At 36.1% G+C, this 26518-nt stretch overlaps 2 protein-coding genes across 9 annotated transcripts; both read left to right on the top strand.

Annotated features, from left to right (window-relative positions):
* The first annotated feature begins 350 nt into the window (after positions 1 to 350).
* Idh (isocitrate dehydrogenase [NADP] cytoplasmic) lies at positions 351 to 3982 on the top strand. 3 transcript variants are annotated; one of them, XM_087402940.1, is made up of 3 exons: positions 352 to 963; positions 1077 to 1253; positions 2269 to 3982. In XM_087402940.1, the coding sequence occupies exons 2-3, from the start codon at positions 1239 to 1241 to the stop codon at positions 3478 to 3480; spliced, it is 1227 nt and encodes a 408-aa protein (XP_087259066.1). In that variant the 5' UTR covers positions 352 to 963; positions 1077 to 1238; the 3' UTR covers positions 3481 to 3982. The 3 variants fall into 3 exon arrangements, with proteins under 3 accessions (XP_087259063.1, XP_087259066.1, XP_087259065.1); XM_087402939.1 differs by having other exon boundaries at positions 352 to 985; XM_087402937.1 differs by having other exon boundaries at positions 351 to 1253.
* Positions 3983 to 8049: 4067 nt separating this feature from the next.
* On the top strand, positions 8050 to 25628 carry LOC105154248 (uncharacterized). Of its 6 annotated transcripts, none has more exons than XM_087402780.1 (11): positions 8050 to 8217; positions 14235 to 14936; positions 15322 to 15555; positions 15695 to 15892; positions 15983 to 16408; positions 16494 to 16970; positions 17606 to 17893; positions 18469 to 18921; positions 19220 to 19356; positions 20048 to 20169; positions 21437 to 25628. In XM_087402780.1, the coding sequence occupies exons 2-11, from the start codon at positions 14277 to 14279 to the stop codon at positions 23488 to 23490; spliced, it is 5049 nt and encodes a 1682-aa protein (XP_087258906.1). In that variant the 5' UTR covers positions 8050 to 8217; positions 14235 to 14276; the 3' UTR covers positions 23491 to 25628. The 6 variants fall into 6 exon arrangements, with proteins under 6 accessions (XP_087258906.1, XP_087258905.1, XP_011067916.1 ...); XM_087402779.1 differs by lacking the exon at positions 8050 to 8217 and adding an exon at positions 9447 to 9998; XM_011069614.2 differs by lacking the exon at positions 8050 to 8217 and having other exon boundaries at positions 10029 to 14936.
* The last annotated feature ends 890 nt before the right edge of the window (positions 25629 to 26518 follow it).

Below are 26518 nucleotides of genomic sequence, written 5' to 3'. Positions count from 1 at the left end.
ATACCTAGTAACCTTTGCTCACTTTTGTAATTTCACTTCATTTCAAAATCCACAATCGATCCCCTTCTCTTCAATGCTGGAATATATATATATATATATATATTTTTTTTTCTTTTAAATAATAATATTATAAAATGAAATAAATAAATATATTTATCTCACTTTTAATGCAAAAATTTTTTTTTGAAATTTCAAGCAATGCGAACAGACCTATTTGGAGTAAATTTCCAATAAGAGAATCTCTTAGGTACAAAAGTGTCGCCAACTGAAACTTCTAATAGTGAAATTTTTCCGATGAACTCATGCAATATGGGGACTTTTGCTAAGAACGTTAGACGTTAGACGCGCCGTGACTTCGAGAGAAAGCACGATCTATTGTATGTGTTTACGTTGCCCTTTATTTTCATTTACAGCCAATTGTAGCAGTAGTGCTCAAAATATCTCGACAGCGCTGATGGGTTGCGATTCCGAATCTCGGTGAAGTCTGATCTCGGAAAGATCTCAAGGTCGAGAGAGTCTCGATAGATGCTGGTAGACACGTAAAATTACAAGTACTACGTCACATCAATGCGTCTCGTACACGCTTTCCATAAAAATACGAATTCATATGATAACAAGCAACGCAATAAAACGCATATACCTCTCCCCTATGCCGATCAGTTACGTCAATTACGTCGCATTCGTTCTCGGCATAAGAAAGGAAGAGAAAGATAAAGATAAAGAAATAGAGATGCATTAAATTTCACTCGAGCAAGAATTTCTGCAAGAATCTGGGGTATTCTAAGATCCGAACATGTGACTTCGTGTGATAACGGCTCTCATTGCAGTGATTTCAGATCAATCTTAGGCTACGTTCTACGTTGTGTTAACAATTGATTTAAAAAAAAAAAAGAGTCAAGTGCGTCGTGAAGTAGGAAAAAAGAAAAAAAGTAGAGAAACAATATAAGGAGGGAATAGTAAAAAGTACGCATACATAGATAGAGAGGTGGGTGACACACGATATTACCATGCTTGCGCCCCACCGTATCTTCCAGCCATTTTACGCGCATTTTATAAGGACTGTACGCTCATTACAGTCTGCCACTTACTACGGTATCACGTCATCATCATCATCGTCGTCGTCGTTGTCGTCCCCATTCGTTGTACGAGAATCCGATTATCATCGTCGCCACCTGCTGCAACATCCATCGTCGACAGAACAACTCGTGAAGAGTATTCTCGGCGCCTCGTTCGCAACAATGGCAAAAATAAAGGTAAATGTGAATCAAATGTCCGCTTCAAAATGACACTCTCATCGGATAGACAATCGCGTAACTATTTCCTTAGATCAAAAATGCGAAAAATGAAAATTTGTTGTATGTTTACATACATAATTATTGATTTTCACTTTTTCCGTTTCTGTTCTGGAGAAGAAGTTACGTAATTGATATCCTTGGGCGAGGTTCATAAAGTGGGAGGAGGGATTTAAAACCGGTATAACCCTGATTTCCATTGCTTCAAAGAAAGGGGCATGTGAAAGTGGACTTTGTATTATCTGACTTTTTACTTTATTAATAAAAATCATGAATATTATCGCTATCTTGAATATTATCTATAATAATCTCATATATTTATAATAATTAAAAATATGGGAATACTCTCAGTAAACAATTTTTCATGCATGAATATGTATAAATATGTATAAACATACATAAATATTCATAAACATGTATAAAATCATATACATTTAAAATAATTAAAGGGACAATTTTTGCCTTGTTCGTTTCAGAAAAAAACAAGTTCGGAAAAATGTAAAAAAATATTGTTCATACACAATTATGCACAATTTTATGTATAATTATACATAATTTATTTTTTTTCTAGAACAAACAGTATGAAAATTATCTTTTTAATTATTTTTTTATGTTTCTACATTACTATTATTATTTTTATTACACTAAAAAATAATTTTACAAAAGAAAGAGTGGGATGCATGAACATGTATGATTATACATATTTATGAATATTTCTGTATGTTTATACATATGTATACATATTCATGCATAAAAAATTTTTTATCAGGAGCTGTATTTAAAAAAATAAGTATTAAAATATTGAATCCGATATATGTAGACTGTAGTATTTCAAAAAGACATTTTTAATTAATATTAATTTTCAAAGTGGAATTTATGTATAAAAAAAAGTTTGCCTAAAAAAATAAAAATTTGTTAAATATTCTTGTTTTTTTTTAATTTTTAAGTAATCTTGGAAATATTTTGCAACTTTTAGACAGGTCCAATCGTCGACATTCTTGGTGATGAAATGACACGTATCATATGGGATTCGATTAAGGAAAAACTCATTTTGCCCTACTTAGACATCGAATTACATACATATGATTTGAGTATCGAGAATCGTGATGCTACAGACGACAAGGTGACAGTAGAATGCGCTGAAGCAATCAAACGTTACAATGTTGGTATCAAGTGTGCCACCATCACGCCCGATGAAAAACGAGTAAAGGAATTTAAACTGAAACAGATGTGGAAAAGTCCGAACGGCACTATCAGGAACATCCTGGGTGGCACGGTATTTCGCGAGGCAATCATCTGCAAGAACATACCGCGTCTGGTGGTCTGCTGGAAGGAGCCAATCATTATTGGCAGACACGCACATGCCGATCAATACAAAGCAATAGATTTCGTGGTACCGGGTCCGGGTAAACTAGAAATCACATGGACTGGCAATTCCGGCCAGAAGATCCAGCACACTGTCCACGATTTTCAAGGTCCCGGTATCGCCCAAGCTCAATATAATACTGACGAGAGCATTTGCGCTTTTGCCCACAGCTCATTCCAGTTCGCGCTATCGCGCAACTATCCACTATACCTGTCCACGAAGAACACAATCCTCAAGAAATATGATGGTCGCTTCAAGAACATATTCCAGGAGATCTACGATAAGGAATACAAACAGCAATTCGAGGCGAAGAAGATATGGTACGAACATCGGTTGATCGATGATATGGTAGCGTACGCCATGAAATCCAACGGTGGCTTTGTATGGTCATGTAAGAACTATGATGGTGATGTACAGTCGGATTCGGTGGCACAGGGTTATGGTTCCTTGGGCATGATGACGTCGGTTCTCATATGTCCGGATGGTCGCACGATTGAAGCCGAAGCTGCCCACGGCACCGTCACCCGTCACTACCGTCAGCACCAGCAGGGCAAGGAGACATCCACCAATCCGATCGCCTCTATTTTTGCGTGGACTCGCGGCCTATTACATCGCGCTAAACTCGATAACAATCTGCGTTTGCAATCCTTTGCCGAAACGCTAGAGAAGGTTTGCATCGATACCATCGAATCTGGTTACTTCACCAAGGACCTCGCCATATGCATCAAGGGTGTGGACAACGTCACCAGAGCCGATTACCTCGAAACATTCGAATTTATGAACAAACTTGCTGATAATTTGAAGAAACAATTCAACCTATGACTCGTTGGTGACAGAGACTGTAGCCTGCGAGCCAAGTATTAAGTCATTGTAATAAAAGGAAAGAAATGTTTACGTGGTTACGGGAAAAAATTAAATATCAATGAGCATATATTATATACATGATTACATGCGTGTAAAATTGTCGCTACAGTTAAATCCTCTTCTGTTTCATGCCACATCGTACGATATTATACTCGATTTATCTTCGAGGCATTAATCAGATTATTCATGTTATAAAACGTCATAAACTGATTGCGTTATATTTTTCTTGGCTATGTAATAGATATAAAAAGAAAGAAAATGTTGATATTGGCTAATGATTGGACTAATTATTCAACTCAGCAAAATAATGGATGCTCTAAAACTCTAAATTATTCTTTATTGTAATGGCTTTTTCAATTTATTGAATTGAGCAACAGTTTTATAAGAAAAGCAACAGATTTATAAACAAAAAATTTATAAACATTGTATAGATTTTTTAATAAATTTTTAACCAAACAAATTAACATTAAGTTATATAAGCTAACCACACAAGTTACATAAGACACCTTGTGAATCATTAGCATAATTTTATCAGTGAAATTAAATTCTTGGAAAATTAAAAAGTACAAACTTTTAGTATCGAAATTTCTCTTTTTAAATCGTTACATTTTCTTAACATTACGCGATCCGTTCATATTTCTATCCGTTACATTATGCATATAAATACTATATCCGGTATTAATAATGTAGTATCAGCAATACAACATTACATTAGAATTAAAAACAAAATTACATCGCATGATTATCGCATGGCGAATAACAACTAAACAAGTAAAGTTTCTTATCAGTTATCAACTATCGTGATTATTTAATTTCGTCTCAGTGATATGAACAAATGTTATGCTAACATTAAGATAGGAATCTTTATTTTGTTGCAATTCAAACAAAAACAATAGAAAACATTATCTTCGTTAAATAATTTATGAAGTTACATATACATCTACTTTAGTCTTAATGTGTAGCAAGATGTGTCAGCAAAATGTGTAGGAAAGAAACGATAACGATAAGAGACTAACCGTTTCTTATGCAAACCGATATATCGATCTATTCAAATTTGTCAAAATAAAAGGTCCTTGAACGAACATTGATTAAGAATGACTCTGATCAAATTCCAACTTGTTAATTGATACTGTATATCATTTTGTTAACATAAACAGAATTATTAGTTTCTTATCGTTCAATATGCATTTATTTGTTTCTTCACTTGAAAATAAAAAATTAGAGATGAATTATTTATATAATTGGGATTTTTTAAATACATTTTTTAATGCAAGTGATTTCGCTGGTTAAGTTAATCGAAATTTGATCGGAAGATTGTCCTAAAAAGTTTTTAATAATTATAATAAATAAGAAAAATGATTAAAGTCATTAAATTTCATTTTTTTTAGACTATAAAATGCACACATCATAATTATCATATATTTGTATTTTTTAAATTTCTATAGCTTTTATAGATAAATCATAATCTACTTCATCAATTTTATTATTTTATTCTGGTAAGAATGAACTTCCTATCCTTTAAGGAGTGGATGTATAAATATTTCGAATTTTCCTATTTATATCAGCAAAGGTCAAATCAGCTAAATATGTGATATAGGAAACAAATGAATATTTCAACAGTGATTTGTTATTTTTCATGATATTCCATCAATATAAAAACTCATAAAAAATCTCTAAAGGTCTCAACATTGATTATAGCCTAATGAATCATGAAAAATTTGTCAACCTCTCAAAATCTTTTATAAATTCTTCATTATGTGAGAATTTAAATTTCTATCTTACATATAATAATCGCAAGTCACGACTTAAGCCCCTGTCACATGTTGATTGAATTTTAATCACTAATTCAAAATCTTTAATGCATAATAATATATACTGGGTTTATAGGTGCGTTTTATTTGGCGCTTACAATATTCGCAAGCTTTTGTTCTTATTTAACATTTGATAAACAAAAATAAAATGATTCCATAAACATTGTCGAGTGGAATGTATCTAATGTCCAATGTCCAATGTGTTATGCCTAATCAACAGATAATAATATATATCAATAGATAATAATGAATTTAAAGCGAATTAGTTAAACGTGCGTCGATATCATCAACGAGTCACATTATCAACATTGTGACGCGTTTCGCTTTTACCTACTGAGTTTATCTCCGAAATCGAGATAAGATTTTTCCAATTTAGAAGAAGGATTATGCGGAAAGAATATACACGTATAGCAAATAATATAAACGGATAAAATAGAATATAATTTGATTCAAGATATTTATAAAATATTAATCATCAGCTGTTTGTTACTTTTGATTTCCGTCATTGATAAACTATCTTTGCCATGCGTTTTGCGCTTTAAATTATTATGTAATTTGCCCAAATTTATCTCTGCGATCGAATCTGCGTTCGCATCAATGCAAAACAAATATTTGTTCTATTATAAATTGAATTTGTTCGAATTAACGACTCCTCAATGTTGGTTTGATCGTGCATTCAGTTCTCGGGACTAAACATTCGTGGATTAACCCGATCACCTTCGTTGACTCCAAGTGAACAGAAGTTAAAAGTATGCTGACAGTTCGTCAGCAAATTCAAACAGAATATCGTAATATCAACTACGTCCGCATTAAGTTTATATCATGTTCAACATAGCCTGCTGATATAATCCGATAGAAGATTGCTAACAGAATAGAGCAAAAGATGTTATTTTACAACTATTTCTCTCTCTCAATAAAATATGGCATCTCTGAATTTTTAGTAATGTATATTCTATTGCTGAATTTTTTTCTGTAGTCGACACACAGAATGTCATCACATTCTATTTTTTCAGGAAACTACAATGAAAACAAGCTGAATTTATTCTGTAATCAGCAGAATATCATTATATTCTATTCTCCTAGGAAACTGCAATGGAAACAAGCTGACGTTATTAATTGTCATTAGCTTGTTTCCTGTCAACTTAATTGTTTCAGATTCTATGTGTATATATATATATATATATATATATATATATATATATATATATGTATATATTGGCTTTCGTCAATTATAACATATTCGACAAATTTCAAAAAATTTGTTTTCAATATATCTGGACATATATATAAATTACTAAAGTTAAATATTGAATATTATTAATATTTATTATGTCAACGATCAAATAATTAATTAACAAATGTCTTGATCAATCCTCGGACTCATCCCAAGCAGAACAAGTCACGATAATGTCAAAATGAATAGAAAATATTTAATTTTAAATGAATAGAAAATGATTAAAAAATGACTTTTAATGATCGTTTTGGAATCATTTTGATTATAATGACATTATAATGACTTGTGGTTCTGGGATGTGACAGTAATGAAAATTTACCCAGGATTGGCCCGATCGAACTCTGATAAAGTTCTTTTTTATTCTTTTCATCACTGGATATTATACATTCCTTCTCCAGCGTGTTTTTCTCAATGGCGTCGAGACTGAACACGTGCACGCGAGTCTTTCTCAGCTCTCAGCAGGTAAGAGGCACGCGTTTGCGTAACGCCCTATTGCACACACGCACACATCAAACGTTGTTATCGCGACCATTGCGCGATGCCGCGCTCTAAAAGGTCGCCTCTTCCGACACAACATTCGTCCGATGATGTCACGGATGCTCGTGTAAATCATGATGTTGAAAAAAGAAAAAAGATATTTTGGAATGAGAACTCTCGTCGTAATTTACGTAATTTTTAAAGCGAAGATAAATCTCTCCTCCCCCCCCCCCTCCCTCCTCCATCTTCTGTAGAGGGTAAGAGTACTCCTGCATTGCTCGCGCAAAACATATTCTATTGTATATAATTATTTCACGCGATAATTATTTCACGCTTTATTAAATTATGCTGTAATGTCAACATATGTGTGTATTTTGCATTTTGTCCCTCTTGTCAAGAAACATTAAATAAATCATTCGTATTATATGGAACATTCGATATGAATTTTGATTAGAATTATTTTCATTAGAGTATTATATAATATTCCAATGGAAATAATTTCAATTAAATAATAATATAGAAATAATATAATAATATTATATATTAATTTATTATTATTATAATAATACATTATGATATATATATATATAATATTATTATAATTTATTTTTATTATATTACTATTTCCCTTGTAATTACTTCTGAAATATAGAAAATAATTGAATAATTCCGATTGGAATTTATTCCGAATAATTCCATAATATGTACTTAAGTTTCCGGGACGAGAATAGGAGTGTGTATCATTTGTGTGTGGGTAGGGTGTAGGTATGTATGCGATCAGCTGCCACATCCCCAATTCCTTATTGTAACCTCTGAATCGCGTAGGATGTTAGTGCTGAAAAAAATATATAATAAATGAGCAAAAACTACCGTCGGCACTTCCGTTGACAGAAAGCATCGTCTGGACGCCTGGGACACCCTGTATACGAGACGCGCTTTGCTCCGCCCCGGAGGAAACGATATATCGGCGAGACACATGGTCGGTATGTCGATATATTCTCCGAGGATTTGCTCTCGGCTGTCGAGATCTGCAGACCGAGAATCGCCGAGACGAACCGACGTGGTTCCGTCAGGACCGAAAAGTAGGCGACCCTGAGAGGCAGCGGCGAGGGAGACGTTCCTGTTCGAGTGTTTAGTGCAGCGAGTTCGCGAGGAAGGAAGAGACAATTAGCGGTAATAATAGCAAACAATAAGAGACGTGACTAAGAATGATAGATTCTAAGGTGTTACCGCTGTGAGACGGAAGAGAGGATTCTCGGGATGAAAATATGATGTACGATAAAGACGTTTCCGCGACGAGAATAGAAAGGATTAAAATGGATTTCTGAGAAATAAATAGGGAGTAGGATACATATGGAATTGTTCAAAATGGATTCTATTGAGAGTATTTAATTGTTTCCTAGGTTTCTATTATGTTTTTTTAGGAAAAACTGAATAGTTCTATAATTCATGTTCTCAGAATCAATCATGTAATTTTTTTCCCTTAACGCGGAAACGTGAAAAGTAAACATTTTTTTATGTATATAAATAAACACACAACATATACATTAAAAATTTTATTTTCACGTTTTCACCCTACTAGAGAAAAAATGAATACCTAGGACTCGATACTTTCAACGTTCGTACTTTTCTCAAATCCATTATAGGATCCATTATAGGATCTCTCTGTTATATTCTGTGTAATTAAATGTCATCGAACATCCGAATGACGAGAGTTGTTTCTTCCTCGACACTGCCTAGACAGTGCGGGACTTTCTATGAATCAATTAAGGTTGCTTTGCTTTTAAGAAACACAGACAATACAAATGTTCTATCTTTGTTATTCATTGAATGTCAAGAAGGATGGAACGACGTTTGTATTGACCACGATTGTAAGATTGGGCTACTTTTCGCAATTTGCTTATTTAATAAAAAAAAAAAAACAATTGAGCAACGGTAGTCCAATTCGTAATTGACAGAGAAGCCATTTTTTATCGCAAATTTGCTTCTTGAATAATCCAAATAGTGGAAAGTAGCCTTCTGACATTCCTGGTATCGACTGTGTCTTTTAAAAGGAAAACAGCTTGAGGCTGCTATTTTATTCGTACGTTTTTATCGTATGACGCATGAAATGAAATTTTTCAAGGTTGTTGATTGGCTATAGAGATCCAAGGACCTCTCTGTTTCTGCACGCATTTATCGTACACGATGAAAACGCACAAATAAAATGGCACCCTGAAACGAACGAACGAAACATCAGGAAGAAGGAACCGTCGAGAGGAATATGACGCGCTTCTTCCGGCTTCGGGACGAAATCGGAATTGCAGAGAATTGCAGAGGGCGCCCGGGCTGCGACATCACCATCACCATTGCTTCTGCTGATCGGCCGACGCCGACCACAAGCAACAAGGGCGCGGCGAAGGTGGGGGAGGGAAGGGGCTGCGCCTGTTCGCCTTCTCGTAGTCTTTCCACGATCCGCCATCCGCTCCGACGGCCAGTGCTGACTCCGGTGACGAAAGAGCGATATTCGTGATCGAAGCCGGCAAACCGGAGAGAACGGAAAAGAGCTCGACAAGAATTAAACAAGTTGGAGCGGAGTGAGGGAGAGGAAAGAGAGATAGATAAAGATGGAGAGGGATAGAGATAATTGAAAGGTGGGGAAAAAGGAACTAAGAAAGAGAGCGGCTACTGACGTCGCGACGACGATCTTTTTTCGTATCGCCGTCGATAATTTTGAGGCAGAATCGACACAATCATCAGACTAACTGATGAATGGACGATCGAATTATGGTCTGGACGATTAGTGGATCTTCGAGGGGGTTCTTTTGGTTGGCTGCTCGATTACTCAACGGTCTGCACCATCGCTGATGACGCGACACTAATTATCGTCGTTGCCGATAAAGTGATCGCGTGTACAATAATATCGAGACCCACTACGAGAGACGTTATACTGCCTCGGAGCAGGTGGCACGAAGGTTTGTTTCCAATTAATCGTCTCGGGACGACTACTTTACGCGCTATTAATATACCCGCGAACTGTCTTCCGTAGACTATCGGAAATAAATACACTTGGGAGTAAAAAGATGCGGAAAATGGCAAAGATCTTCGACTTTGAGGAATCTTGGTCTCTCAATATGGCCGCTTCCGATTGACTCCTTCGTTTTCGGTTTCTTTTCTTTTGAGCTTTTTTTTCGATTGTACTTGGAAAAGAATGGTGAAGAATAGATTCGTGGAACGAAGGTAATCGACGGAATCATCAGCCGAGCGAATTGATCGTGCTAATCGCTGATGATGATTCCTTCGAGAGTCGATCGTGCACTTTTGCACGCGCGCGCGCATCTGTCGGAGTTCGGCTAAGGCTTGTTACACAATAGAGTCGCAATTTGTAAGCTGTAGGTAATTAACCAATCATAGTCGATTATTCTTTTCATATTCAACTGTAATTGGCTAATTTCTTATGGCTTACGACTTGCGAACATTTATATTGTAGAACATGCATAAGGCATGACTGTAGAACAGGCTTAATGCAAAAAACAAGGTTAATTCTGATTTAACTTATTATCTATTTTTTTCTGATTCTTAGAAATAGAAAAAGATAAATAGTAAGTTAAACGGAGATTGAAGTTAATCTTACATTTGTAAAGCTGGACCATATATGTTTGATGCTCTTCAATTTCAATGTAGATTAGTTTTATCTTGTTTAATTTCTTTCTTATCTTTTCTAGTTTTAAGAATTAGAAAATGATAAAGAATAAGTTAAACCCATTAAGTCCAATTCCATCAATATAAGATTAACTTTCAATCTCAATTCAATTTACTCTTTATTTTTTTCTAATGTTCAAATTTAATGATTATTTCTGTCAAATTAACTTTAATCTGAGTTTAATTTATATTTTATTCTTATTTTCTAATTCTTAGAAGAAGATAAGTAAGTTACATTAAGATTAAAGTTAAAATCTGCATTAATAGAAACAATGGAACAAGCATTATTTTAATAATTTGAAAAAGATAAACAGTAATAATTAGAAACACTTGGAATTCTTGAAAAGCATTTGAATAACTGTCATGATAGTCATTGACTGATGCCATTGAAATTTTCTAAAATATTTATAAGAATAAATACTATTTAATCTTAAATAGCATAAATAAGTAGATAATGATGCAAAGCAGAAAGTGCAGAGCTTCAATAATATTGTATTATTATATGTTAATATTTTATTGTTATATGTTTATGTGATTTTATGTTAAATATGTAAATGAAAATTCTACTATAGCATATATGCATGTGACAAAAATTGACTAGAGATTATACTGATTTAGTGATTTCCAATTGATTTTCAAATGATTATGTAAACTCTGTAACATTATACTATTCTAGAGATTGCTATCCTTTTGAAATTTGATATTTTCAGACTTGCACATTCAAACTTAGAAATATGTCAAAAATCTCCTAAAACCGATAATTTCATGATAATCAGATTATTTTTTGAAATTTAAATTTTAGAATTCTGAAACCAGAATCAAATTCAACAATCCCAAAAACCTTTAGAAAACATGTATCTTCCTGAGAAAAAAATTATTTATTTAACTAAATTAATTTAGTCAAATAAACAATTTTTTTCTCAGTGTGTAAGTTACAACTTTGTTAGAAAGCTCCGGACATCCTCGAAGGAGGCATTAAAAAGTTTCTCGGATGTCCATCATTTGAATTCAATTCACTCAAATGCTAGATCGCGGATAAAGGCGTTTCCTCCAACTGTACGACTGTATACGCGACCAGAGTATTGCGAGCAAGAGTTGTTGGCCAGCAGCGCCGGGGTTAATCATGGCGCCGCGCGGCACGCTGATACCATTCCTCGCGACCGTGGAAGCCACTTGACTAAACTTGACTAAACTCGATCTACGCGTGATCGTATAAAGCTAATAGTGATTCGATCTTTTCGACCGATTGTCGCGATACATATTACATCGTCGGTCGTGGTCGTCGTGGCCATCATCGACTCGACTCCAGTTGTATCGCCTGCGCTTTGCCACGACTCCCCTTCTTCCCCGCAAACGTTCTACGGTGTACTTCCTTTTAAGCGTTGACGGAGCGGTGGAAGTCTTAAAAAGAACGTCTACAGGCTCGCGCGTCTACATAGACACGTCGATCGAGTCGATCAGGACATGGCCATCGAACGTCGATCATCGCTATTGGAAATGCGGCCATATTTACGTTGACATTCGTGCGGCGACATTTGGAGCGGAAGAGGAGCCGACGAGACGCCGTATCGACGTTAGGTTGCGCGGTTGGTTCTCCCTCCCTCTTTTTTCCCCTCTTTATTCTTGCACCTTCCTACGTCCTAGCAGGAAGGTGCAAGAACAAAGAAAGAAATCAATCATGTACCTTTTTTCCTAACGCGGAAATGTGAATTTTTTAAAAATTGTATATATAGATCGCTTTTTTTTTATTCCTGCACTAAACTTTCTCTCGCTTTCGCCGCAAGTAAACGACTGTGTTCAATACGATTAATTCTTACTTTTGATTCCTTATGGATCCAAATGTATGAACCAATTATATTAAAGAATTTTACAACAGTTGCAGAGCTGCAATTGCTTCTGTATTAAACTTAGCCAAATATGTACCTATCTCGCTTTAAGTTCCAAAATTAAAGTGTATAATATACTTTTTGAGCTATAGAAAACAGGTGATCGATCATGAAAATTTTTCTCTAGAACGGAAATGTGAAAAGTGAAAACTGTTATATGCATGTGCGTACATGTACATATATACACATAAAAACGTTCACTTTTCTTCATCCGCGTCAGGGAAAAAGTTACATAATTGCGTCCCTACACGGAGAGAATTTTCTTTTAAAATTTACCCTGAAAATATGGTAATTGTGGTAATACAATATTTTAAAGATTTTTACCATTTCAGTAAAATTGATCAAACTTATTTTATACTTTATTATAGTTTTATTAACGAATGAGAGAGATTTATATTAAAACTCTTCGAAATATTGTCCCACAACTGTCATATTTTCAGGGTAAATTCTAAGAAAAAATTATCTCCATGTAGAGTTGACTTTGGATTCTTTCGAGCAGCTGCGTTTTCTCGCGATCTCCCAATCTGGAAAATCATAGAAATCGCGCTCGACAGGAGGGATTCTGGCACATAAAGCCGGTTCTACATTAATTGCAAGCCGATCGCAGTTTGTTGCGTGATGGCCGCGCGCAACCTTCCCCTGCATTGACTATAATTCGTTATGCAATCGTTATGTGCTCAAAATCAACGGCAGTTGCGCAGATATTTTATATAGTAAAAAAAAATTGCGCAACTGTCGTTACGAACACACGCAACGACTGCATAACGAATTACAGAACAAGGGCTGGTGACGATCCGGACGACACGTCTTCATGGAGTATTAACGATCACAATACGCTACTGCTTTGCAGGCGCGTTTGTCCGATAGATCCAACCATCCAACCTCGCGACGTCGCGATTAGAGTGGTGGCGGCAAAGGAGGAGGTAAAGAGAAGGAGGAGGAGCAGGAGAAGGGAAAAAAAAGAGGAGAGATCGAACGCGAGAGGAAACGCGTCGTGGCCTCCGGAGAATACTTATCACGCGGATTTTATTTTTTCGCCGGATCTTCCAAAATTCTACGATTGTCAGGAAAAAAGAAAAAGAAAATATGGCGGACAGGTATCACCACCACCACCACCACTGCTGCGGTTGCTGCCGCGTGTCTGCGTCGTTTCCATTGTGAGAAAAAACAGACATAGACACGCAGTGGCATGCATCGCTCGTACATCCGGTTGCTCATATTTCCGTAACGTGAACCGGAATTTATTCGGGCCACGACGCGCTCACGACGGCTAAAGAGAACGACGTCGTCGATGATTGCAAATCAAAGTTGCATCGTTGTTATAACAACTCAATAATAATACAACGGAAAATACAGTCGGCGCGCCACTGGTCGAACGCGATATCGCGCCGATAAAGGTTTTTAATCACTCTTGACTCGCAAGAGTCGAGAGCGGTCGGAGGAGAACGTTCGAGGCGTTCGCAACGAAAAGCGTCGTCGCCCCCGTCGTGCCGTGCGACGCGTGAATGCGCCTGCTGTGTGCTGTACTGCTGTCTGCAGCCTTCAGTGACTACAGCAGCAGCAAGTAGTAGCGGTAGTCGTAGCAATTGTGCCACAAGTGTAATCATTAATTATTATTGCCAGGCGAGATCAAAGTCCGACGATGATGATGGGGCCTAGTGCTGGATGGTAAAGAACTGTAGAAAACGTGGTGAATATAATTATTCCTGCGCGGAGAAAAGAGGAAAAAGCGAGAGCGGCGCGCGCGCCATGTTTCCTGCGGCAGGCAAGGGCGAGCGAAGAAGTTTGCGCGGAAGCGCGCGGCTCTCGTCCAAGATGTCGGGAAAGCTGCCCCGGTTGCGTGTATTACGACCGCGGCAGCAGCACCAGAGGCGAGCGAGAACAACGGAGCCCGTCGCCATCGTCGACGCCGCGACGTCCGCGACGCCGAAACCGGAAGGTAACCTTAAAGGGACCGTAGCGAGTCACGAGGTGGAACACGATGTGAAGAAAAACGATGCGAAGAAGGGCGAAGACACGTTCGCGTCCGGCGCTATGACTGCTGATACTGCTGTGAGCAAGACGAGCGAGATGGACGAGGATGACAACGACAGCGAGCTGACGATGACCGCCGTCGACGAGGAGGCGACAACATCGTTGGACGGCAACATTGACATTGACGTCGACGTCGACGTCGACATCGCCGTCGCGGTGAATTCCGAGGAGACGATCAACATCGATACGAACGAGCGAGCGTCTTACGAGTGCAAGACCTGCAAACCACCGAAAATGCTGTCCAGTATCAAGGCCTACTTCGAGCACCTGCGAAAGGACCATAAATATAAGGTGAGCAACGACTTTTACATACATGCCTTGATGTTTTTGCTAAGTGTTTTATGCTCTTTGTTTTTTTGATTTATTTTATATTCTTGATTTATTTTTACTTTTTTTCTTCTTTTTCTTCTTTGTTTCTCTCTCTCTCTCTCTCTCTCTCTCTCTCTCTTTTCAACATGGCCGTTTTTAAAACGGAAAATTATATCGAAATCGAAAGAAAATTCCGTTTTAAAAACGGAAGGTCGTCCGATAACTACGAATCATTAGGGATGCAGGGTGCTATATTTTGCGCAATTACCGTAATTTCGTATAGTTGAGCAACGGTGTGCTAAATAAAACAATGATATTCAAGATACATACTCATAGGTCGCAGGAATATGTTTTATTGTAATTTTAGGGCAAAAATGAGCACAGTCCAGTTGAAAATCGTTGCCCTGCGTGCTCGTATGTTGCATTGAACGTGAAAGATCTTGAAAATCACCAAAGAGTGCATCATTTGAAAAGAAAATTCTTTCGATGCGCAAAATGCGATTACGTGACGCATATCAAAGCGCGTTATGCTAAGCATGTTAAATATCATTCTATGCCGATGATCAAGTGCGATGCTTGTGATTTTAGTTCAGCGTATAAGGTTTGTTCCTCATACTACTTGGTTTTCCCAGCGATACGTTAAGCATGTCAGAAAACTTTCCAGGGTTTTGTAAAGAAGCTTGCGATTACATTTTTGAGATTATATAGATTATATGTGTGTCTTTAACGCTGTTTTTCAGTGGAATCTAGATAGACACATGCGGAATCATGGAGGTGGAGGTGCTTTCAAATGTCGTGCATGTAATTTTACTGCTGATATCCGTCAGAGCTTAACGGTGCATGAATCGTATCATCATGACCCACCTGTGGGTCAGATCAACAAAAATAATAACGATTTCGAACGTAAGCCACGAAATAGTCCAAGACGTTATAATCAGGTATTACAAGCAAGTATATAATCGTAACTTTCGTACGTCAAAAAAACACGTTGATTAATCACGTCGTATAACATATTTAATGTCTGCTAGGTTGGAGCCAGTGACTTTCGAGAAGCGTTGCATAAAAGTGGAAGTACAACCACATCAGCCGCTTCTTCTGACTCGTTCGTATCAGATCATTCATTAATTTCAATAGACGATAAGAAAAGTGCCCTGGCTAATGCAGAATGCATTGCATTAAAATGTGAAGAAAAGGGCTGCCAATTTATAACAGCTTGGGATTCCGAGATGCAACGCCATTTAGCAGAATGTCACGCGCCAGTTATCTCATCAAAGCCAAGAAAGCCACTGCCGATGTTAATTCCACTAAGCCTAGCGACTACCAAGTCCAATAACACTTTCAACAACAGCGGACCATCTACAACCCTGCTGAAAGTTCCACGCGTTAGAGTGAGACCTGAATTGGCGCAAATTGCGAAAGAGACGGAACTCGCCAAGATGTACGGAAACAAGGGGGTTGGTTGAAATTATTAATTTTCTTGCCCTTAAAAAATTGCACGAAACACGTATTATATCGGTGCTCGCTGTCATCTGCTTTCAGGCCGCGAATTCGAAGAGGAATCTCAATACTGTGACTGGTGTATTTGAGAGAAAGAATGCCTCCTTCTTCGATAAATTAAAGGAAAAACTAACAACGACAGCGACGTCGATTAATAACAGTGTGCCAGAGGTAGCTGTAAGTAATGAGAACGACTTGAAATGCTGGTGTACGTTTAAAGCTAGTAGCATGGAAGAGCTAACTTGCCACAAACAGACGCATCACACTGCCCTCAGCGTGTCCGTGGGCACGACACGTTGCCCTAAGTGTAGAAGACGGTGCAAGAGTACAACCGATCTCCAAATGCATATGCAATGCTGTCATTCGCGTGACGACACGACGCCGTCCATCGATAGTAGTTTAGAGAAAGTAACGAATCGCTCGGACATCCGCATGATCTCATACCGTGACGAATTCTCTTTTCCATCGCAAATGGAATGGGATGCCAATCTCAGAGGATCAAATTTTTCTGGACCTCCGGTACGGTGCTTGATAACAATAATTTAAATATACGATAAGAAAACTACTGCACAAACGCGACTCTAGATGCGAACATCATCAAAAGTCTGTATAAAGCTGAAATTTGAAAAGTTTGTCGTAGAAGGCATTATGAGAATGCTATATAAAGTAAATTCTCATTGCTATGTGGATATTCTTCTATTTTGGCTATGTGGTTTATTTTGCGTTTCTATAAAATAGTTTAAGATTTACAAGTATTGCTGTTGGTGGTATTGGTTTAGTGTTAGTACATACAAGATAATAGGGAATTTTTGTAATAACGTGGATCCAGATATGGTGAATGTTAAAGTCACGTTATCTCTTTCTTAATTAAGTTGTTAAGAAGAAGATAGCGCGTGATCTTAGATACGTCATCTGGATAAATGGTATTGCAAAAACTCCCTATTTTGTAGGAGTATGCATAAAAAAACTTTAGGTATCACGAAATGGTGAGCGTTAGAAACTAGAGTGAGCCTCGTTGTTTTCTTTTCATTTATTATTAAGAATGTGCTTTACATATTGCATAGTGGATGTCGAGCATCTCTCTTTCTGGTTGGTTCATTTCTAATTCTTTACTGGCAGTTCTACTGTTACGATAAAAAAGAAATTTTTGTCAGTTTGAAGGTGGTCCGACACATCCGAGCAAGCGGCGAGTATTCAAATGTCCCCATTGTCCATTTTGGGCTTCCACCGCAAGTCGCTTTCACGTACATATAGTCGGTCATTTAAACCGGAAGCCATTCGAGTGTTCAATGTGCGCGTATCGTTCTAACTGGCGATGGGACATCACAAAACATATTAAGCTTAAAGCGGCTAAAGACGCAGTGCATACGAGAGCCAGAGTGCTCATGACGGATGAGACAGGTCGACGGAATTATTCCAAATATAACAAATATCTCGCACAGGTGAAATAATGAATCTCAGTTTTACGTAGAATAATTCATTGTTTTTATATCTCTCACATCGATGCAATATTTTAATGATCAATATCAATAATTGTCTTGCGAAAAGGATGTACGATGAAAAAAATCTCGGCACCACAATTCGATTACAGCGCTCGAACGCTTGATCACTATTGCATTGTAAAGCCGTGATCAGACTAGAGATTGAGATTGAAATTGAATTTGAATTTGATCAATCAGAAGAAAGATCAATCTCAAATTTATTGAACTTTGTTTTGATTTGTTAAATTCTAATTCAATTTTAATCTCGATCTTTAGTCTGATTATGACTTAACACTTGTTGTAAGCATATTCTTAGTAATTGATAGATGGAAGATATTGATTCTATCTTTCTTTATGAAAGTTCGATCGATATTTTCGAGATTTTTGTGAAAATTGACTGAAACGTTCGCCTATTATGAACGCGATAAAAAAATTTTGATGATATTATTTGACAAGTGTATTTCACGACATCCGACATCTCTAACATATATTCTATTATGAAATTTCGTTTACATATCGCAATATCTCTGCTCCAGGTAGAACAGCAATCGTGGGATGAGGATCATATGGAGCAGCGTAGCATAGAAGAAGCAAATTCTGAAGAATTGTCATCAAAGTTATTGATTGTGGGCAATAAAGAGTATGTTCCGATGACTAGTTCAGCACCACAATCTCCCATCACAATTTTATCAACAAACGAGACTAATCAAAATAGTCATACTGTAGATAGGCGACCTCCACCACCACTCAAAGCAGCGGTTAGAAATCGCGGGCAATCTTTGTTAAAAAACAATCCTATCACGATGCATGTACAGACTTCTAGTGGTGGTGGTGCGGTCTCTATATCTACAGCAATAGATGAGAGTAAACGCACTCAGAATCAGTGGAGGTGCAAACGTTGTAATTATCGAGATAGCAACAAAGATAATATATTGCTGCATGTTAAATCTCATTACGAATCTACCAATCAGGAATCTGTTGAAGAAAGAGTAAGTTCTATACCGTTATATAACTATTTGTAATTGTAGTTTAGGTAATGCGTTTTTTATGTAAACAAGAGAGATTAAATGTGAAAAATTGTACAAATAACAGAAATATTTTAGTAAAAATAATTATGAAACATAGTGCTTGCAATTTGCATTAAAAGTATGATAAAAATTCCACTACACCAGATATATGATTATAAGAAGGTTACGTAAAACAATGTGAAATCTATCTCTTGTTTTTAAACTTTAAATCCAAATAACTAATGCATTTTAATATAATGTGCTACTTTGTCTTTCGCAGAATTCATTTAGTTGTGAGGAATGTCCGTTTTCGGCATCGGATGCTGTCACTCTGTCCATTCACAAGAAGCACCATCGGCCGAACTTAGATGCTATATTTAAATGCTATCTTTGTCCATACTACGTTAGTACAAAGGCGTATGTGTCGCTGGTAACTCGCTTTGTTAACATGAATGCTCCGTTTTTTCAATTTATGATTTAATCCCATTATTAATTATTTTTTTTACTTTGATTGCTATGTACATGTAATAATTTATGTGAATCCCATTTGTATCAATCTAAATATACACTTACTATCATTTATGTAGAAAACATTTTGCATTAATTTTACATGATATATATTGTAAATTCTAAAGAGATTTATTAATTTTGCCAGATTTAAAAAAAAACATTATTGTAAAATATTTATTTTGATGTAAAAAATTTATTTATAAAATTGTATTTTAAAGCATTACCTATACGAATCCATAAATGTGTCTTTTAGCATTTATACATGCGCAGCGCAGGAATGATATTTATTATCTTCATATCACGTGTATCTTTTACACACTTGGGGCAAATATCCACAAATATTTTTAAAATGTTAAATTCTAGAACATATCAACTTATTTTATAAAAATTAGATACACAAATAATAATGTAGAATCAAGAGATTGATTTAAAAAATACAGCAATCAAAGTGTTAATATTAATCACATTAATATTAATTGCGTTAATATTAATTAACGCATTATAATTAACGCATTTTCGTGATTTATCATATATATATATATATAGGTAATGATATAATACAACATATAATGCAATTGCACTATTCATTGTGTTACAGAGAACTGTTGGAGCACGCTAGACTTCATGGAGAAGAGTTGGCAGCTATGCATCAACAGAATATGGATTTCCCATTATCCAGTCCCAAGAGTAAACAGCCACAAATATCAATTTCTGAAGGCAGTAAGTTTTATAAATTGCACAATATATCGAATGCGATATAATGAGACAGGTGTAACTTTCCCATAGATGCGTAATAAGACAGTGAAATTGGGTCTAAATTTAATTATTTCCAGTATATATTCATTATAGTCCTGAAACACAATAAATATAGTAAGCTTCAGGGACTACATTTGTGCGTTTTTATTGTATATACGATAAATTTTTCAAACCTGTTAATTGGCTGTTGGACAGAGAGAGTTTGAAAAATTTTCTTGGATTTCCCTCTGTTCTACAGCCAATCAATAGCTTTGTGTAATGCATGAAATATCGGCCAAGCCATAGATATCTAAATTGATACACAAATAATAATGTAGTCAACAAATCGCATAATGTAGTCACTAATCTAAAGTGCATTGCACATGCAGATAAGACATAAGATCTGTTCTTTTCAGTTAAAGTTATTGCACGATTCATCTTTTTTCCTTTTCTCTCCATATTGGAAAGTAAAAGAGAAAAGATGAACCGTGCAAAAAGTTCAGCTAAAACAAACAACCCTAAAGATAACAAACAGTTTTGTCTCATTCTGTCTTTATGGCTGGTATTCATAGTTGGTTTTTATTTTAAGATTGTCTTAAGTAATGTTTTGAGATATTGATACCCTCCGGTTGGCTTATGACATCTATTATAGACAGCCACAAATGCAAGAATTGACTATGAATACTGGTCTATGGTACGATTAAATGTACATACGCGGGAACTTAGGATGCTTCATGACGGTCGGAATTTCGGAAAAGTAATACGACAAATCAGTATTACTTAAGCGTATTCGTGTAATGCATAACAATCTGATTGATCGTATTACTTTTATTGTGAGATTCCGTTTTCTGAAATTCGACTATCATGCATGGGACAGTATCCTTAAGTTTGTTTTATATAATAATAGGGTCACAAATAAGAAATTAATCAATCATAGTCGATTATTTTTTTTCATATTCAACTGTGCTTGGCCAATTTCTTACGACTTACAACTTGCGATTGTAGAATAGGCATTATTACTTCTATTGTATTTCGGGACTTATTAGCACAACTGTTTTCTAATAGCTCCGATACGCAGGACGCGACAATGCCGCACGGCGGAAATTGGTAACTAATCATTCTCATGAAAAAGCAATAAATTGATTGACTATTGATGCCAACTTCCGCCACGCAGCAAGTGTTGCAGCGTTCTGTGTGCCGGAGCATTACATTATGCATTAAACATGTGCCGTAATTTAAGCATTTGTTACAGGTACTTCTCGAACAAAAGACGAATCGTCTATCGAACAAGTGATTCAGATAACATCACGTAACAATGTAACGACATCTCCAAAAATCACAGGATCTCAGCCGCATTCACTGCCGTCGCTTCTTTTGGACACTCGTGCTCTTCCGGATGCTCCACTGGTTTGGGTATCACGACCAGATGGCACACTAACGAAGATGCTCAAGTGCCGTCATTGTCCGTATATTTCATCGCGACGTGCGGAAGTGCGCGACCATGAGACAATGCACGTAGACATGCCAACTCAGGGTCCCTTGATTGCCTGCACCGATTGTAGCTTTACTTGCACGCGTCGGGAAGTCATGATCGCACATACAGAAATGCATACAGGATCTCTCGGTACTGTGCACTGTCTTTTCGATCAGACGCGACCTGATTCTCAACAAGTGAGTGATCTGATCACTCTACTTGGCTTGACGCACACTCCCATGCTAGGCACCGAGCCTGATTTACAGGATTCTCGTCTAGTGCACTGCTGCGGCAAATGTCCAGCACGATTTCTATGCGAAAAGGAGTTGCGTATCCATCTGCGTTACCATACCACATTATTAGCATATTCATGCCAATGGTGCTCGTATGCAGCGCGACAACCGGCGCACCTGTTAGCTCACCAAAAGGCGCACTCATCAGAATATCAAGAACGTACCAAATATCTATTGACCTTGTATGGCCACTCGCAGCGTTATCCACCGCCCACGACAGCGTGTGTTGAAGTGGAGAGTCGAGAAAACAATGACAGTGCGCTGAACGTCGCGTGGATTGTTGTTGAAATCAATGAAAATTCAAACAGTTATAACAGTGTCAATGGCACGACGGAGACCGTTCAAAGGACCGGTCAAGTGTTTACGTGTGCTAAGTGTCCGGCTCGTTACTTCAAATTGGATGCTTTGGAGTACCACATGACGCTTCATGGTTCAAACAATCGATACAAATGTAATGACTGTGATTATTCATCAAAAACGGAACAAAATTTATTAAAACATCAGGTAGTACATCGACGACATAATGAAACCAGTCAAGCAACTGCGGAGCTGTCATCTACCATAGATTCCGCTTCAACATCCTCTCCCGGATCTCCACTGCAGTCACCTCCGGATCCACAATTTGGTGTGTTTATGCGCGGCAATCCTAATTTTGTTTATCCAGGTTACCTACGGAATGGTCGTCTGAAAGAAAAACGTTATAAGTGTCACAAATGTCCATCTGCTTTTGAAAAGCGTGAACAATATAGAGTTCATCTGACTTTGCATGGGGCAAAACAACGCTATCGCTGCACTACGTGCGACTATTCGGTCAAATATTATGCCAATTACGTACAACATTTGAGGAAGCATCAGGCAAACGCAGAAGCACAGGCATCTCGGAGACAATTCGAGGATGATCGGATTTCAATCGATAGCGATAGCACTGACGTTGTATCGGCATCATCACGTAAGTCGTCGAGATCATCTGCTGCTGCTAATATGATCGCATTTTCTTCCGCTAATAACGCGTCCAATGCTGCGCTACAACCTTCTAATCAGGATAAGCAGAGTTTATTGTTAATGCAAAAAAAGGGTATCATTTCGTCAACGGGTGACGCCGATGTGGAGATGATTCGCTGCCAGAGCTGCCCCTTCTCCACCATCGATAAGGATGTCATGGATTCACACAAGCGTCGCCATGGTATTGAACGCATGACGCCGCCGTGTCCGCATTGCGATTACATTCCGCGAAAAGACGAAAACGTCGGTGAACATATTAAACTGCACTTCACAAGACTGTACAAGCCTGAATCCTATCTTATTGTTGAAATGCTGACGCTGACAACGGAGAAAATATCTGCGAACAACAAAAATGATAGGGGTCAACGATTGAAGGAATTACTGTTCAAGGAATGCGCCGATGGTAGATTCCTACCGCTCACCGAAACGATTAACACTTATACTTTAGGTACCTCCTCTTCAAAAGTAAAAACTGCCAAGGAGAAGATTATTATAGATTCAAACACAGGCGAGACCAAGCATCGTCTTGCCACGTAAATGGAACTTCTATCTAGCAATCGCGATGATATTGCACATATTTATGTACCCGTGACATGTTTATATTTTTTCTATGTAAGAAATTGATCCGAAATTGGTAGATAATATATGATACGGAGAGACGGTATTAATGCTACTTCTATTATTTTATTTTCGTTGTTTATTAGACGTAAACCAAGGATAGAATGACACAAATAGCGCTAATAGTGTCTACTAAATGCATCTATAATTGATCTAATGATTAATATGCATTGTAAAAAATCGACGATCTTGTTTTTGTTTATAGTTGACGAATGGTAGAATTTATCTTACTTCTAAGGATACAACACACTTAGTTCTATAAATACTTTGAAACATTTGATTAACTAATCAGAAGAATTTTATCAATTATCTACAATCAAAGAATGTTTCAAAGCATTTGTAGCATCAAATGAAGATCGTAATCTATCAAATAGATTAAAAAAATAAAACTATCTTGTATATATATATATGAGTCATTTTTTCAACAATGTACATGCAGCGCACTTTATCCAGTTGTATTCGTTTCTAAGCTTTTTTTGCATTTTATCATTGATTAGAACATTGTTCAGTAATTGCCAATTATTTATGTGTGAGCATTCTCTGTACAGTTGTTGATACGCCATATTTTGTTGACATGTTGGCCAATGATGGGCTCAAGATAAAATCTGTAGAATCTGATAAAAATTCTAAATTGTTTCCATATCATTGGAAAAGATGGAAGTCTAATATATAAAAATGTTTTTCGAAATTTCAAATTCAAATTCAGTCTTTAAAATCTTAAATAAATATTTTAAAAATCAAAGATTACGTTATAGGTAGAAATTAGATCAAAATAAGAATCCTTTCTTAAAAAAATTCATTCAATGGCGCAATATCCCAAAGTCGGGACAAGGCTTACTTCTCGTACGTATGTCCATGATGCGCACGCAAGTTGTACAGATATTCGGGACCTACAATTTAACGTCGATACCGAACGATAGTTTGAAAGGTTTTTTTGGCAATAGATATTCTTGATATTTTGCCAGACCACCAAAGAGGAGCAATGGGCGCATGAAAATTTCTTGATCTGTACTGCGTTACGTTCGTGCTAAAAAAAATATAATAAAAGAGAATCCTATTTTCGATTGAAGCAAATCTTGGTGCTTAATAATATTCAAATTTTTGCAAATATATTTTTTAGTTTTGTAAACTATGCATCGATTCGATTTTTCAGACCTCTAGCTGAGGTGATATTTTTCGCAACAAGTTTTTTACAGATTTTTAAGGTACTTATTAGCAAAACTAAATCAAATCATTGTTCTCTCTCTCTCTCTCTCTCTCTCTCTCTCTCTCTCTCTCTCTCAATTTGCGTTTCAATTTGATAAACAAAATTTAAGCGTAGTTTATGAAAAATTTATGTACTTTTTATTAGCAATAAATGTATTAACGTGTGCATTAACACCGGAGATGATTCAGTCTCAGAGTCTTATATAATAAACACAATAAAAGGGCTTTCGAAATTCAAACAATTTAATAGTAAGGAAAGAGCATTAGGAGTCAGCACAAAAGTAATAAAATTTAATTATTAAACGACATATTCAGTATAGTTGTGATTATAAAAAAGAATAGCCGAAACGAATACGTTTCTGCTCCAATTTGAACTAAAATATCAACAGTAAAAATACAGTGAATTTATATATTAATTTTATAATTGAGACATATATTTGAAAAATTTTCATATGAATATTAAGCATCGAGATTATTTTGACCGAAAATAGGATTCTTCCTATTATTTGGTGATCAATTAGCTTATAATATGATATCACAATCAATCAAGATTAATTAACTAATTTACTTTTTAGATGTAACGACTTTCAAACATTTCTGTATACTTTTGGATATACATATATTTGAAATAATTTAAAGTAGTTCGGATATTGTATATTCGAAGCAGTTTAAAGCAAGTATTGAATATATATTGGAAACAGTTTGAATCTTTATAATACAAAAATTTTTGAAAAGAAATCGAATGTCCATCTCTAATAATGGCCATAATAAGGTAACACACGACATTATTGTAAATATTTATTTGAATCTTTATCGGTTTTGTATACATGAAAATAAATGCTCATACTATATACATGTATATTCCATTTAAAAATATATTTCATTTATAAAACTTTGGCTTATTTTGCAAGCTTTTGCAAGCTTCGCTGAATTAAAATTATTTCAACGAAGAAATTTTAAAAGATTTTGTATCTAACCAATGTTATTAAAATCTTTGTTTTCTGATAATATATTTCCCTATAATATGCATTTATTTAAATAAATTTATTTTATATATTTATAAATAAAAATTGAAAGTAATATTAAAACATTAAATGCACCAATTAGTAGCAGACAAACAATTCTGCTTTAATATTTTCATAATTGTTTAAGTTGTAATTTTGTCAATTTCCTGCTTCGACATTACAATCTGACATGTATTTTCGTTTCAAGCGCAATTAATGAAAAAAGGTGCAATTGAAAATGCTACTCTCTTTAAATCTATATAATTTATTCATTTCTTAAATGATATAATATGTAATAATATCATGATTTTCATTATTTTCTTTATACTTGTCTACTATCTTTAGTTTTCCTTTATTTTTTTTTAATCAAAATTTAAAGTCTTATAAAAGAAAATTAACTTTTTATATAATTTAACATAAAGAAAAAGAAGATTAGATTAGGGAATATAATTCGAAATTTTTTTAACATTTGAATGTCCTTGAAATTTCTGTCAAAAAATTAATGTAGATAACTTTATATATTCTTACTTAGAAATGCATATATCAGTTGAGTTAACTTAATCACCGCTTAAATTAATTCAGGAAAAATTAATCTTCGAGCGAATCTGCACATATCCTATCTCTATCCATTTCGCTTCTTGCGAAGTGCAGGAAGTGTGAACGCAACTGGAGCAGACGCAGCACTCAGCAGACGGACGGATTCGTCGGGCGGGTGTTGTAGATGTTGCATCGCGCAG

Source organism: Acromyrmex echinatior, chromosome 2, assembly GCF_024713525.1.
Source record: "Acromyrmex echinatior isolate Ae372 chromosome 2, ASM2471352v2, whole genome shotgun sequence".
Taxonomy (NCBI): domain Eukaryota; kingdom Metazoa; phylum Arthropoda; class Insecta; order Hymenoptera; family Formicidae; genus Acromyrmex; species Acromyrmex echinatior.
The sequence above is the reverse complement of the archived record's forward strand: the minus strand, read 5'-3'. Positions and strand labels throughout refer to the sequence as shown.

Bases quoted from the DNA above. Each gene is read 5' to 3' on its own strand.
- Idh (XM_087402937.1), top strand. From the start codon at position 1,008: ATGCTTGCGCCCCACCGTATCTTCCAGCCATTTTACGCGCATTTTATA. The intron at 1,254-2,268 runs GTAAATGTGAAT...TGCAACTTTTAG, and splicing joins CAACAATGGCAAAAATAAAG to ACAGGTCCAATCGTCGACAT.
- LOC105154248 (XM_087402780.1), top strand. From the start codon at position 14,277: ATGGTAAAGAACTGTAGAAAACGTGGTGAATATAATTATTCCTGCGCG. The intron at 16,971-17,605 runs GTACGGTGCTTG...AATTTTTGTCAG, and splicing joins CAAATTTTTCTGGACCTCCG to TTTGAAGGTGGTCCGACACA. The intron at 17,894-18,468 runs GTGAAATAATGA...TCTCTGCTCCAG, and splicing joins ATAACAAATATCTCGCACAG to GTAGAACAGCAATCGTGGGA.